This window comes from Hemibagrus wyckioides, linkage group LG07 (assembly GCF_019097595.1).
Source record: "Hemibagrus wyckioides isolate EC202008001 linkage group LG07, SWU_Hwy_1.0, whole genome shotgun sequence".
NCBI classification, from domain to species: domain Eukaryota; kingdom Metazoa; phylum Chordata; class Actinopteri; order Siluriformes; family Bagridae; genus Hemibagrus; species Hemibagrus wyckioides.
Window position 1 is genome coordinate 33,522,699 of NC_080716.1, and position 17,202 is coordinate 33,539,900.

The 17,202-nt window shown below is 40.9% G+C and overlaps 1 protein-coding gene across 7 annotated transcripts in view; it reads right to left on the reverse strand.

Moving 5' to 3' along the window:
- Window positions 1-1,420: 1,420 nt before the first annotated feature.
- The window catches only part of LOC131356770 (zinc finger protein 501-like), an 18,563-nt gene continuing 2,781 nt past the window's right edge, over window positions 1,421-17,202 (reverse strand). For 2 of the 7 annotated variants that reach the window (XM_058395960.1, XM_058395965.1), the window contains 3 exons: window positions 5,729-5,878; window positions 4,617-4,784; window positions 1,421-4,164 (listed from right to left, as the gene is read on the reverse strand). In XM_058395960.1, the coding sequence (XP_058251943.1) occupies window positions 3,157-4,164; window positions 4,617-4,784; window positions 5,729-5,878 (1,326 nt within the window). In that variant the 3' untranslated portion in view covers window positions 1,421-3,156. Of the gene's footprint in view, window positions 4,165-4,616; window positions 4,785-5,728; window positions 5,879-6,962; window positions 11,476-17,202 lie in introns of those variants that run through there. The other 5 variants (XM_058395962.1, XM_058395961.1, XM_058395959.1 and 2 more) reach the window with 5 other exon arrangements.

The following is a 17,202-nucleotide window of genomic DNA, read 5'->3' on the forward strand; positions in this document are numbered from 1 at the left end:
TGCCTACAGATTCCAGGTCCTCATGAGGGATCTTCAGATGTTTCCAAACCATCAGTTAGACAGAGATACTGTTAAATAGTATGGGAAATAATCAGTAGAGCCGAGCTCAGCCTCAGATCTAACCTTAAATAGTTTTAATGCCCTAGCATTAACACAGACAGACTGCAAGTGCTCTCGGGGATAAATGACAGAAGCCGGAGTGTTTCAGTGTCTGATTCAATAGACATCATTTTTCTTTAAGAACTTGAAGGGTCTCAGTATTCTGTCCAAAAAACCCCTTTACTTTTATTTATATTTTATTTTATTTACTGTAACAAAATTGTAGCTTTTATATTTTATTCTCTCCTTTGGCATTTTACCTCCTTATTTCCTTTTCAAGGTCACAGTCGTGTAAGCGTTTCACTGCGTATCATACTGTGGAGGATTGTGTATGTGACAAAATGTTTAAAATGAAATAGTGCAGATCTTCAGAAACATTTCCAGCTCTAATCAGCTCAGATGTGCAGTTGCTGCTGGCATCATGTCAGATTATAAAACATCAAATTTAAATGGTCTTTAGTGATTCTTCTGGCAGATCATTTTTTCTTCTTTCTAGAACTCAGTACTTAACATTAGCAAAATGATCAACATGAGAGAGAGCAGGTTCACTCAACGTTCCACTGGTGTGTAAAGCTGACCAATCACTGATCACAATGACCAGTCACTAACCACTGTTCCCAGTGACCAATCACTGATCACCACTGTTCCCAACAACCAATCACTGACCATGACAATTCTCCAAGTTTACATTGGACAGAGTAAGAAAAGCTCCACACTCAGTCAGGAACGAACCCAGTTGCTTCCAATGAAATACACGCGTTCTCCCTGGATATACGGCCAAAACTACCCCGTATGTTGATGTCAGCTATGTGATTAATGAAGTAATTCTGAATTAATGCCGCTTCAGGTTTTCATTCTAATGTAGGAGACACACCTGATTCCACCTGTTTAATCAGCTGCTCTTGTTTTACAGTAGACTCAGGTGTGGTTCTTGGAATGAAACCCTGCCACCACACCAGGCTTCTTCTTCTTCTTCTTTTTTATTTATGTGTTTCACTGTTCATTTTCCACCGGATTCAGTTTCTTTCATTACCTGTTCATGTCAGAGCATAACTAACTTTATTTATTCATTCAACATTCAACACTAAAATACAGACAACAGAGACAACACCTTTATTTTACACCTTCAAACAGAAAAATAACTAAAATCCCACAACTGTTAAAAATGCTTTTTTTTTTTTTTAAATATACAGTGGTATATAAAAGTTTTGGCACCCCATGCCCAAATGACATATTTTGTTGATTTTTGGAACATGAAGAAATCTTTTAAAAATAAAAACATTTTATTTGATATCAAATATTAACACATTTCCCTTATATATAGTATGAAATTAAAAAGTATGGAAAAAATGAAATATCACTAAGTATTTAGTGACACCAACACTGGCAGATATCTTACATCTTTTTGCAGCCAGTTGGAAGTCTTTTTTTATTCTAGTGTAATGACTTTGCTCCCACTCTTCACTGCAGAAAGCTTTGTGGGCTACACACATATTTTAGATTTACACACATGTATTCAGCATGTTCACAATACTGTGAAGGTCATTCCAGGAGCTTCATTTTGCATCTCCTGAAGTAGCTGATGGTAGATTTTGAGGAATGTTTCTGACTGACTGGAATTGCTTCCAGAATTTCTTCCATTTACCAGTTCACTGTTTTCTGTGTCACTGGCTGCCATAAAAACTTAACACATAACAGATCCACTGCAGAGTGTGACGGCTAGAAGTGCTGCCTGTTTCTCTCCATACACACACACACACACACACACACACACACACACACACACACACACACACACACACACACACACACACACACACACACACACACACACACACACACCTGCGTGCACAAAGGGTTTTTTTACTTGATCAGTCCACAGAACTTGCTTCTCAAATGCTTCTGACTTTGTGTTAAAGTTCAACATATGTTCATCTGATTTCCAGAGAACAAGCTGAAGGATTGAAGACTTCAGGAGGCATCAGTTAGAGCTTGTTTTTTGCTCACATTCATTTGAATGTTTCAATGAATTCCTGATTCATAATAATCCAGATAAAATATATGCATGAAAATCAGTGTCCTGCCAATTAAAATACAATAAACTCTTTATAAAGAGTGACTGTATAAAGACTCATGAGAGTGGGCTGAAATTATGCAGTGATCTACATGAAGGTACTGCTCCTGATTTCTCTGCCAGATGATCACAGCTACACCCGTGAACCCTGGTTCAAAATCTGGTTCAACTATTGAGCTTTGTTAAGCTTTTCTCCACAATTTTCCTTTTTTTGTCATTGTCTTTTTAAACAAGGTATGCCTGTTTAAACATTTTTACATTTAAGCATCTCTTTAATCTTTATTTTTGTGTCATTTTAAACCCTCCTGACCGTAACTCCTACTTCTCTGTGCAATCAAACTGAACACTCCCTTCAGCAGGGATTTGTGCCACATATCTGGGCCATTTAGCCACTGGCTGCCCATTAGCATAAACTGTTGGAGGTCTAAACTGTATACAAAGTGAGCTTTAACACAACACTCAGAGATTTAGCTCGGTGGAGCTAATCAGGAAACGGCTGGAAAACTGGCAATGTGAAAGCTGTCATGTGGACCAGGAAGTGCCACACGGTACTGAACCTGAGACTTCCTGTAAGAGGAGGTCTGAAGTGTGCTGCTATTTCGATGAAGTGAACACATCTCCTTCTGAGGTCCACAGTCTTTCAGGAGGTAACGTGTGCATGAGTTTTAGCTGATGACATCATTCATTTCCACAACATACGTGTACCAAGAGCGTCAGAGGATCGCTGTGGGACACAGAAGAGGTGAGATTTCATATAATAGCACCAAAATAATTAAGAAAAACAGAAAGTCTGGTGAGACGTCTTGTGTTCTCTATTCATGTTCTCCATGAACGTTTGTGATGATGTAACACATCAGGGTTCAATAGAATCGAATGAGTCTGAATCCAGACCGACGCTGAATCCCACTCGGGTTCAGACCCGAGCTAAAACTGTGACTTGGAAGCTATGCTAGAAACATACTGTTTTTGTACAAGCTACAAGTTTACTCTGAAGTTCCAGAGTAAATCTCCTCAGCGCTGGACTTCTCTCCTGTGTGAAGGCGCTGGTGGAGCTGTAGTGTGTTTTTGCGATTAAAACTCTTGCCACACACTGAGCACTGATACGGTTTCTCTCCTGTGTGAATGTGCCGGTGTCGGTGGAGAGTACTCTGTTGAGCAAAAGTCTGTCCACACACCGGACAGTGAAACGGCCTCTCTCCTGTGTGAATGCGGTGGTGCTGCTGCAGCGTATTCATCCGGCTGAAACTCTTCCCACACTCCGTGCAGTAATACGGCTTCTCCCCGGTGTGAATGCGCTGATGTCCTTGTAGAGTCTTCTTCTGATGAAAAGTCTTCCCACACTCTGAGCAATGAAAAAGATTCTCTCCAGTGTGAAGTCGCTGGTGTTCTTTGAGAGTGCAATTTTCACTAAAGCGCATCCCACACTGCATACAGTGGAACGGTTTCTCTCCGGTGTGAACGCGCTGGTGTCGCTGTACGGCGTTCTTGCGAGTGAAACTCTTTCCACACTCCGAGCACTGATATGGCTTTTCTCCGGTGTGAATCCTCTGATGCGTCTGGAAATTCTGCTGGTGCGTGAATCTCTTTCCGCACCACGTACAATGGTACGGCTTTTCTCCGGTGTGAACACGCTGGTGTTGCTGGAGATTACTCTCCTGAGTGAAGCTCTTCCCACACTGTGTGCACTGAAATGGCTTCTCTCCAGTGTGAATTCTCTGGTGTTTTTGGAGGTCTCCCAGTCTAGCAAAACTCTTCCCACAGACTGAACAATGGTGGATTTTTTTCCACACTATTTTAGTCTTGGTGAACGGAGTACCGGACTGACTGCTGCAACTCACTGTGGAAAGCTTCTCAGATTTAATCTCTCCAGATATCTGAAGCCTTCCTGAAGCAGCACCATCTCTCGATGTGTTTGTGGAGGTCAGGTCAAGAGGTGTATGAAACTGGACAAAAGGAACAGGAGATGGCTGGTGACAGAACATCACTCCTTTCTGGATCAGAAAAGGAAAAAGAAACAATTAAAATGAATTAATTTAAATTAATAAATTAATTTTGAATAGATACAATAATAGACCACAAACCCCCCATGCCCCCCCCCCCGATACGAACGTAACATCTGTAGTTACCAGGGTCAATCTGGACAGTGAATAATCAATAGTGCATTTGAACCTGTGCACAAGTTTGATCTTATCTTTACAGATCCTTATCTTAACAAAGTCATGTACTTCCTGTGACATCACCAGTGTTTTGCATTAGTTACTCACAAGGAAGTAGGAGTCATTCACTAACATACACAACCCCAGTGATGTAGATAAAACTTGAATAATCAAGTGGAGAAACAAAATATAATAAAAAAATTGAACTCCTGGTTTAGCATTGGCTATGAAGCTAAATCTTTTAAAGAGATTAGATTGGGTGAGGAGAATCTCAGTGAGGAGAGTACCAGACTGCAACTTGCTGTAGGAAGCTTCTCAGATTTAATCTCTCCAGATATCTGAAGCCTTTCTGAAGCAGCACTATCTCTCGACGAGTTTGTGGAGGTCAGGTCGAGAGGTGTATGAAACTGGACAAAAGGAACAGGAGATGACTTGCGACAGAACATCACTCCTTTCTGGATCAGGAAAAATAGAAACAACAACAAAAAAAAACTTCAATTTCAAGTTGAGAAACATAACATTTAGAGAGAACTGGTTAATGTAGTAAATGACAGAATACTGGATTCTGAGAGAGGGGGTTGTGTCTCCTGGTTTATGACCTTCCTCCAGGCCCACTGCTCTTTATACTCAATAAACACTTTATGAGGAACACTAGGCAGAGCCTCACTCTCAAAACGATCTCAGTTCTTCATGGCATGGATTCCACAAGAGGTTGGAAATGTTCCTTTGAGATCCTGCTCTATGTTGACATAGCTGCATTTCACAACCCATGAAGATTTTTCCGGTGCACTTTCATGCTGTGAATTTCCCGTCCTACCACATCTCAAATGTGTTCCACTGGATTCAGATCCATTTACTGGAAAAGCCCGTTTGAGACAACTTTTCCTTTGTAACATGGTGCATTATCATGCTGGAAGTAGCCATTAGAAGATTTATCATGAAGGGATAATGTACTTCGCAACAATACTCAAATACTCTGTAGCATGATCACATGATGATTGATTGGTATTAACAGCCCAAATTGTGCCAAGACACCATTCCCCACACCATGACACCACCCCCACCTGTCTGGACTGTTAACTCAAGTCTACCAAACTGGTGCCAAATTCTGACCCTACGTCTGTGCTCCTCAGCAGAAATCCAGGTTCATCAGATCAGGCTGCATTTCTCCATCTTCAGCTGTCCAGTTAAAAATGTCACAGACAAGCACAAACTATAAGAGCAGGCAAGATTCATCAAACTCTGTGGCAGAAGGTGTGAGTGGTCAGAATTCAGTGGGATTACTACCCTGCAACACCATGCTTTGTGATAAATATTAAATATAAAATACAGAGCAGGACCAACTGACCTTGATTTTGGATCAAGATATCATGAAGAAAAGATGATTTTGACCACTTACTGTGTACAGGTCAGACTTGCTTTCTCCAGATATCTGAAGCCTTTCTGAAGCAGTGCCATCTCTTGATGAGTTTGTGCAGGTCAGGTCAAGAGGTGTGTGAAACTGGACACAAGAAGCAGAAGACGACTTGCAGCAGAACATCATTTCTTTCTAAAAAAAAAATGGAAATGAAATAAGTTAGAAACTCAATTTTAAATAGTTTATGAATAGACAAATAGACAATAGTCATGTAACAGAGATCACAGATACAGGGATTAATCGATAGTGCGTATGAGCCATGTGCAGAATTTGAGATCTTATGATAATGTCATGTACTGTGACATCACCAGTGACTTACAGTATGTCATTTACTCACATGGAAGGTAGTGGCATGCACTAATATACATGCAACAGTGGCAAAGATAAAACCTAACAATCAAGTGGACAAACTCAAAATACTACATTCTGAGTTATTGGTTATGTAGCTAAATATTTTAAACAAGCACTGAGTAAATAACCTAACCTGGACTCTTGTCAGATGTTGAACTATAGGTCAATATCAAACTCCCCAGAAGGTTATTAGCAGTTAAGGTCCTTATAATGTTAGCAGTTAAGTTTATTATTTTATGAGAACCACCTGCATGAAATATTTCAGTCAGTATTTAGGCCTCATCACAGTACTAAGACAGCACTGGTACTGATCAGGGTTGTGTCTCCTTGCTTGAGTTCCTTGATGTGTGTGGCTTTTTAAGTTGTCTTTATTTGTCAAATATACATTATGGCACAGTGAAATTCTTTCTTTACATATCCCATCCTTGGGGTTTGGGGTCAGAGCACAGGGTCAGCCATGATGCAGCACCCCTGGAGCAAGGGGCTTGCTCAAGGGCTCAACAGTGGCAACTTGGCAGTGTTGGGGCTTGAACCTAGATCTTCCAGTCAACAACCCAGAGCCTTAACCACTTGAGCCACCACAGAACATAATGTTCTTGTAGCTAATATTACTCTATGCATATCATAGTATCTATATTTACCTATATACAAGTGTGTGCACAAGTTTAACCCCCCAGGCCAAATAATCTATTTTGCTGCTTGATGCATTTACTCTTTTCATTATTTTCTCCCCAGCTTGGTCTTGCCTTTTCACACTATCACACAACATCTACTAACCAGAGTAGGTGTGCCTAACACATCCTTTGTCTCATACAGCATTATAGGGCAACCATAAATCAAGCGTACTGTGGGTGCATGAGCTCACAGATGGCGCAGAGAGCATGGCTCATTTTGCTCTCTCCTGGCCATGGACAGTTGTGGCATAATAAAATTCTTGCAATCTTCAGATTATAGTCCAAACAGGATTGCTCTGGCGATCCACAGTGCTCCCAAATATCTGGATAAGACAAACACCTAGCACATGGATGCATTCTCAGCCCCTACTGTACTCCCTGTTCACTCTCAACAGTGTCGCCAAGCACAGCTCCACTGTCATTATCATGTTTGCTGATGGCACCGGTTTCCTGGACCTCTTCATGAATGGAGATGAGACAGCTTAGACGAGCTCAGAGCATTATCAGTACAGTGGTGCAACAACAGCAACCTCTGCTTCTGAGAAGATGATCGAGAACTACAGGGCACTTCAGGCCTACACCTACACCTAGGGTTGGGCTGCAAAAAAAAAACAAACAATAGAAAATGACATGTTAGAGCTTAATTGACTCATTAGGACTGGTTAAGCAGTCCAACAACCACGGGCTCCTCTAAATAGCTAAAAACAGTCCTGACCTGACCTGGTACCTTAACACTAATATAGTGGTGAAATCTGCTTCCTGTGAAGCCTCTGGAAGTTTGGTCTCATGCTCAAGAATACCTTTCGTACTTTTAGTTGCATTCTGTAACTGCAAATATTCCAGTGTTTACAGTAAGGATCTGCACTTTACCTACATACTTACTAGGCATACATACAAGTTCTCAGATACATTCTGCAGATTTGGTGTTTATACACATTATATTGGCAAAAGTTTTGGGACACCTCTCCAAATCATTGAATTCAGATGTTGTTTTTCAGGGGTTGGGTTCGACCCCTTAGCTCCAGTAAAAGGAACTTTTAATGCTTCAACATACTAAGACATTTTGGACAATTTCATGCTCCTAACTTTGTGGGAACAGTTTGGGGAACCTCAACCCGATAGAACACATTTGGGATGAATTAGAGCGGAGACTGCAAGCCAGGCCTTCTCACAAATGGGCTTCTAGAGGAATGGTAAAAAATTCCCATAAACAAACCTTGCGGAAAGCCTTCCCAGAAGAGTTGAAGCTGTTATAGCTGCAAGAAGGCAGGCCAACTCCATATTAAATTCATGTGCATGTCTGGCTCACAGTCTCTGCTCTAATTCATCCCAAAGGTGTTCTATGGGGTTGAGGTCAGGACTCAGGTCAGTCAAATTCCTCCATGCCAAACTCACTCATCCATGTCTTTATGGACCTTGCTTTGTGCACTGGTGTGCAGCCATGTTGAAACAGGAAGGGGTCATTCTCAAACACTCTCCCCCTCTTTCCTTTTCTCCTTCTCCCATATTTTCACCAAATACATAAAACTGAATTCCTGATGTGCCACCCAGAAGACAGAACTAACATGCAGACACAATACAATAATTCATTCTAATAAAGACATCAGTGTACAGATATATATACAGATATATATATATATATATATATATATATATAGTCCCCTCCAAAAGTACTGGAACAACAGAAGCAAGTGTTTTGTTTTTGCTGTACACTGAACACATTATGTTCTGAGATTTAAAGAGAGAGAGAGAGAGAATAGAATGTATATTTTATTGTATAGCTGGGTTCAAGGCCCTGTGCAGGCCACTTTTACTTACATGCATTCTTTTACTCCAAACTTGGCCAACCATGTCTTTATGAAAGAAGCTTCCTGCACATGTCATTGTCATGCTGGAACAAGTTTGGGCCCAGTCTCTTTGTTCCTCTGAAGGAAATTTGTGATACAAAGACATTCTGTACAATCCCGTGCAACAGCTTTTTTTCATACTTCCTATATGATGCCAAACCCCACCTTGTTGCATCATCACACTGCCACCTGATACCCCACTAATACTTTACTAAGTGTTTATATACATTATATGACCAAGAGTACATAAACCATCACCTACATGAGCTTGTTGAACATCCGGTTCCAGAACCATGGGCATTAATATGGATTTTGTTCTGTTCTTTCTGCTGTAACAGCCTCTACTCTTCTACTTTCCACCAGAATCTGGAACATGGCTGTGGGGATTTGTGCCTATTCGGCCACAAGAGCAATAGCTCTTAGGTTGGGCACTGACGTCATGCGAGGAGGCCTGGAGTGCAGTCTGCATTCCAATTCAATCCCAAAGGTGTTGTGTGGGGTTGAGGTCAGGGCTCTGTGCAGGACACTCTATTTCTTCCACACCAACCTCGGAGAGCCATGTATTACTAAACCTGTCTTTGTGCCCAGCAGCACAGTCATGCTGGAACAGGTTTGGGCCGGTTTGTTCAAGTGAAGAGAGATCTTAATTCTATAGAATTCTGTACAATTTGTGGTAGGTATTTGGAGAAGAATCACACGTGTCCATAGAGGTGAAGTTTTTTCCAGGTTCTGTATTTCTTTGTTCTAACCCATGCTATGAGTATTGCGGTAGCTGAACTTTGTACATATATAACAGTCTGAGAAAAACCCAACAGCCGTTTTTAAAGATTTAAAAAATGCCATTTCTTTTACAATAGAAAAGTATGAAGGTCATGATGAAGATCAATAATGAAATAGAATAGTTCTCAGTAATCTTTTAGAGTTTATGTGATTTAATAAACTTATTTTCTGTGTTATAAGTATTATACTGACTCAGTCCTAACATTATATTACTTTTCATTCACTTAAACTTTGGATGTTTTTACTAATAATGTTTTCTCTGCCATCATATATACTATATGACCAAAAGTATGTGCACCCCTGACCATCACACCCATATGAGTTTCTTCACCCAAAGTTTTACCACAAAGTCTGAATCAAGCATACAGGCTGTCTCTGTGTGGAGCTTCATAATCCCTTCACTGGAACTCAGAGTCCACACCCTGCTCCAGCATGACGATGTCCGTGTGCACAAAGCAGCTCCATGAAGACATGCTTTGATGAGTTTGGTGTGAAAGAACTTGCATGTCCTGCCCAAAGCCCTAACCTCAACCCCACTAGACACCTTTGGAATAACTAACAACGACAATGCGATTCTCGAAATTTCTCTACCTGGTGCCACAATAACCATCTAGCTCTGAATGACAACAACCAAAGAGCTAATTGTGGACTTCAGGGGAAAAAACACCCAGAGGGGTCCATAATCCTGTCACCATCAACGGTTCACCTGTGGAAATCGTCATCAGCTTTAGATTCCCGGGTGTTCAGCTGTCAGAGTCCCTATTTTAGTCTCTAAACACCAACAGCAACGTCTGTTCTTTCTGAAGAGACGTAAGAGGTTTGGAACAAGCGCAGTGGTGGACATTTCCCTGAGTGTACGGATGGCATGTATCACAGCGTGGCAACATCAAAACTCATCATCACAACTCCAACAGAATCACTGAACCTGATGCAGGACCAGAACCAGTCTTCTCCACCAGACTGAACCTTTTATACAACCGCTCATCTTACATATATCATGTTCTTTTCCTCCATACAGGGATATCATCTTTTTTCACTCATTCTACATACAGTCTTCCCTGTATAATACCTTTCCCACAGCCATGTGAAAGCTCTCTCCATGCTGCAATCTCGTGTGTAGTACACACCTCGTGTTGACTGTATGGTTGTGATGTTGTAGAGTAAGAAGTTCATTGCTTCTCGTGTACTCTGTATGCTGGAAACATTAAGCGAACTTGAACTTGGGTGAACTGGAATGCTGACTGTGTGCCAGGCTCCTCGCCCAACCTCAATAATGCTCTTGTAGCTGAATGAACATAAATCCTCACAGCCACGCTCTACAATCTAGTGGAAAGCCTTTCCAGAAGATTGGAACTCATAATAACATCAAAGGGAATTTATCTGTAATGTTCAACAAGCAGATATGGGTGTGATGGTCAGGGGTGCACATACTTTTGGCTATTCAGTGTGTATTCCTTAAACTAGCTGTTCCCATGACATGCATTTCTTTATCCTTTTCTGCTTTAGTTTAGAAGAATCTGATGCTCCACACTTCTGAGAAGGGTTTGCACTAGAATCTGGAACATATCTGTGGGGATTTGTGTTCATTCAGCCACAGAAACACCATCGAGCTGGAACAACAGGCGAGGAGGCCTGGGGCACAGTCTGCATTCCAATTCAATCCCTAAGGTGTTGAGTGGGGTTGAGGTCAGGGCTCTGTGCAGGACACTCCATCTCTTCCACTTCAACTGTAACACACCAGGCCTCTATAAAACTCTCTTTGTGCACAGAGGCAAAGTCATGCTGGAACCGGTTTGGTCCGGTTTGTTGAATGGAAATGCTACAGAGTACAAAGATACACTACTGTAGAGAGATACTCTACAGTACAGAGATACTGTACACTACAGTATAGAGATACACTAGAGAACAGAGATACTCTACAGTACAGAGATACACTACTGTATAGAGATACACTAGAGTACAGAGATACTCTACAGTATAGAGATACACTAGAGTACAGAGATACTCTACAGTACAGAGATACACTACTGTATAGAGATACACTAGAGAACAGAGATACTCTACAGTACAGAGATACACTACTGTATAGAGATACACTAGAGTACAGAGATACACTACTGTATAGAGATACAATAGAGTACAGAGATACACTACTGTATAGAGATACACTACTGTATAGAGATACAATAGAGTACAGAGATACTCTACAGTATAGAGATACACTACTGTATAGAGATACACTAGAGTACAGAGATACTCTACAGTATAGAGATACACTACTGTATAGAGATACTCTACGGCATACAGAGATACACTACAGTGTACAGAGACACACTACAGTACAGAGATACACTACAGAACAGAGATACACTACAGTACAGAGATACACTACTGTATAGAGATACACTAGAGTACAGAGATACTCTACAGTACAGAGATACACTACTGTACAGAAATACTCTACGGCATACAGAGATACTCTACGGCATACAGAGATACACTACTGTACAGAAATACTCTACGGCATACAGAGATACTCTACGGCATACAGAGACACACTACAGTGTACAGAGACACACTACAGTGTACAGAGACACACTACAGTACAGAGATACACTACAGTACAGAGATACACTAGAGTACAGAGATACTCTACAGCATAAAGAGATACACTACAGTGTACAGAGACACACTACAGTACAGAAATACTCTACAGCATACAGAGACACACTAGAGTACAGAGATACACTACAGTATAGAGATACACTACTGTATAGAGATACACTAGAGTACAGAAATACTCTACAACATACAGAGATACACTACAGTGTACAGAGATACACTACAGTGTACAGAGATACACTACAGTGTACAGAGACACACTACAGTACAGAAATACTCTACAACATACAGAGATACACTACAGTGTACAGAGATACACTACAGTGTACAGAGATACACTACAGTACAGAGATACACTACAGTACAGAGATACACTACTGTGTACAGAGACACACTACAGTGTACAGAGATACACTACAGTACAGAGATAAACTACAGTGTACAGAGATACACTACAGTGTACAGAGATACACTACAGTGTACAGAGATACACTACTGTATAGACACACTACAGTACAGAGATACACTACAGTGTACAGAGATAAACTACAGTGTACAGAGATACACTACAGTGTACAGAGATACACTACAGTGTACAGAGATACACTACAGTGTACAGAGATACACTACTGTATAGAGACACACTACAGTACAGAGACACACTACAGTGTACAGAGACACACTACAGTACAGAGATACACTACAGAACAGAGATACACTACAGTGTACAGAGACACACTACAGTACAGAGATACACTACAGTACAGAAATACTCTACAACATACAGAGATACACTACAGTGTACAGAGATACACTACAGTGTACAGAGACACACTACAGTGTACAGAGACACACTACTGTGTACAGAGACACACTACAGTACAGAAATACTCTACAACATACAGAGATACACTACAGTGTACAGAGATACACTACAGTGTACAGAGATACACTACAGTACAGAGATACACTACAGTGTACAGAGATACACTACAGTGTACAGAGATACACTACAGTACAGAGATACACTACAGTGTACAGAGACACACTACAGTGTACAGAGACACACTACAGTACAGAGACACACTACAGTACAGAGATACACTACAGTGTACAGAGACACACTACAGTACAGAGATACACTACAGAGATACACTACAGTGTACAGAGACACACTACAGTACAGAGATACACTACAGTGTACAGAGACACACTACAGTGTACAGAGATACACTACAGTACAGAGATACACTACAGTGTACAGAGATACACTACAGTACAGAGATACACTACAGTACAGAGATACACTACAGTGTACAGAGACACACTACAGTGTACAGACACACTACAGTGTACAGAGACACACTACAGTGTACAGAGACACACTACAGTGTACAGAGATACACTACTGTATAGAGACACACTACAGTGTACAGAGATACACTACTGTATAGAGACACACTACAGTGTACAGAGATACACTACTGTATAGAGACACACTACAGTGTACAGAGATACACTACTGTATAGAGACACACTACAGTACAGAGATACACTACTGTATAGAGACACACTACAGTACAGAGATACACTAGAGTATAGAGATACACTACAGTACAGAGATACACTACAGTACAGAGATACACTACTGTATAGAGACACACTACAGTGTACAGAGATACACTACTGTATAGAGACACACTACAGTACAGAGATACACTAGAGTATAGAGATACACGACTGTATAGAGATACAACACTGTATAGAGATACACTACAGTACAGAGATACACGACTGTATAGAGATACACGACTGTATAGAGATACAACACTGTATAGAGATACACTACAGTACAGAGATACACTACAGTACAGAAATACTTTACAGCATACAGAGATACACTACAGTACAGAGATACACTACAGTACAGAGATACACTACAGCATACAGAGATACACTAGAGTACAGAGATACACTACAGAGATACACTAGAGTACAGAGATACACTACAGAGATACACTACAGTGTACAGAGACACACTACAGTACAGAGATACACTACAGAACAGAGATACACTACAGTACAGAGATACACTACAGAACAGAGACACACTACAGTACAGAGATACACTACAGTGTACAGAGATACACTACAGAGATACACTACAGTACAGAGATGCACTACAGAGATACACTACAGAGATACACTACAGTACAGAGATACACTACAGAGATACACTACAGTACAGAGATACACTACAGAGATACACTACAGTGATACACTACAGTGATACACTACAGTACAGAGATACACTACAGAGATACACTACAGTACAGAGATACACTACAGTACAGAGATACACTACAGAGATACACTACAGTACAGAGATACACTACAGAGATACACTACAGTACAGAGATACACTACAGAGATACACTACAGTACAGAGATACACTACAGAGATACACTACAGTACAGAGATACACTACAGAGATACACTACAGTACAGAGATACACTACAGAGATACACTACAGAGATACACTACACTACAGAGATACACTACAGTACAGAGATACACTACAGAGATACACTACAGTACAGAGATACACTACAGAGATACACTACAGTACAGAGATACACTACAGTACAGAGATACACTACAGAGATACACTACAGAGATACACTACAGAGATACACTACAGTACAGAGATACACTACAGAGATACACTACAGAGATACACTACAGTACAGAGATACACTACAGAGATACACTACAGAGATACACTACAGAGATACACTACAGTACAGAGATACACTACAGAGATACACTACAGAGATACACTACAGAGATACACTACAGTACAGAGATACACTACAGAGATACACTACAGAGATACACTACAGTACAGAGATACACTACAGTACAGAGATACACTACAGAGATACACTACAGAGATACACTACAGAGATACACTACAGTACAGAGATACACTACAGAGATACACTACAGTACAGAGATACACTACAGAGATACACTACAGTACAGAGATACACTACAGTACAGAGATACACTACAGAGATACACTACAGTACAGAGATACACTACAGAGATACACTACAGTACAGAGATACACTACAGAGATACACTACACTACAGAGATACACTACAGAGATACACTACAGAGATACACTACAGAGATACACTACAGTACAGAGATACACTACAGAGATACACTACAGTACAGAGATACACTACAGAGATACACTACAGTACAGAGATATAGAATGTGTGAGTGTGCTGTAGCTTTACAATTTCCACAGAACTAAGAGGCCCAAACCTGTTCCAGCATGACAATGCCCCAGTGCACTGTGGGGAATGTGGTGTGTCTCCTCCGCTCCACACTGCAGACTGCAGTGCTGTAATTCTTCGTATGCACTTTATGTTAACTGCATGAGCCCAACTCTGTAGTGCAAGAACTTCATTGTCTCTCCTGTACTCTGCATTCTGGAAACATCTCACAAGAAAGTGAACTTGAACTTGGCAGAATTGTAATGCAGACTGTGTGCCAGACCTCCTCGCCTGACCTCACTAATGCTCCTCTGGCTGAATGAGCAAATCCCCACAGCCATGCTTCAAAAGCTAGAGGAAAGCTTTCCAAAAGCTAGAGGATATTATAGCAGCACAGGAGCAATAAATCTGGAATAGTATTTTCAGCTAGCACATATAGGTTTGATGGTAAGGTGTCTGCAAACGTTTAGCCATACTGTATACTTTAAATGCAATAACAGCCATATCCAGAACATTCCAGAGACCCGAGCCAGCCAACCTACTTCCTGTTATCACTGAAACTGTCTGGAGTTCTGCAGCATGTGGTCCAGAACCTTCAGCACTTTATGATCATTGTCATTCACCCACTAATATCTTATTCTCTGTGTTTACTCAATGTTTATATACACTGTATGACCAACACCTGACCATCACCTACATGAGCTTGCTGTAACAGCCTCTACTCTTCTGCTTTCCACTAGAATCTGGAACATGGCTGTGGGGATTTGTGCCTATTCGGCCACAAGAGCAATAGCGAGGTTGGGCACTGACGTCATGCGAGGAGGCCTGGAGTGCAGTCTGCATTCCAATTCAATCCCAAAGGTGTTGTGTGGGGTTGAGGTCAGGGCTCTGTGCAGGACACTCGATCTCTTCCACTTCAACCGTAACACACCAGGCCTCTATAAAACTCTCTTTGTGCAAGCTGGGTCCGGTTTGTTCCAGTAAAGTATAATCTTAATGCTACAGCATACAAAAACATTCTACAGCAGATTTGAAGAAGGATCACATTCACCCACCATCCACTTTATTAGGAACACCTTTCATGCAGTTATCTAATCATCCAATCACATGGCAGCAGCACAATGTATAAAATCATGCGGGTCAGAGGGGTGGACAAGACACAGAATGGTGAGGAAGAACAAACAAAAAAAACCACTGAGAGAGAGTTCTGTGGGTAGAAACACCCTCAGAGGATATTCAGAGGAGAATGATCAGATTGGTCTGAGGAAGGATATAGTAAGTCATACAATCAATTTAAATATATATAGAAGAAAGCATCTCAGAACACAACACCTCAAACCTGGATGGCTCCAACAGCAGACTGACTCATTAGATAACTGTGTGATTGTGTAGGCATTCCTAATAAAGTGGACAGCAAGTGTATGCTTGAAATGTGTGAAGGTCATGTCACAGGTACAGAAATCTGCTCTCTCAGAACACGTCACAGTTTCCAGAAAACTTTACAGTTTCATTTAATCATTTATTTCATATAGAATTATTCCTCTCTACAGTATATGGTATACAGTATGTGAATAGGTTACAAAAAACCTGAAATACCTTTCAGTAATTTATTTTTTTATACATTAACCACAAAGTTGTGAACTTTTCTGTGCACAAAGGTATGATCTCAGTCCTAACAGTCTCTGAGGGACAATTACATACCTATTACTTTCATTTAACCCATGTGTGTTTCTCCCTCAAACTCTGAGTCACACAGTTGTACAGAATGTGTGTGTGTGTGTGTGTGTGTGTGTGTGTGTGTGTGTGTGTGTGGGGAGATTTACAGTTTTCCTTCACTGGATCTAAGACCAAACCCTGTTCCAGCATCACAATGTCTCTGTGCACAAAACAGC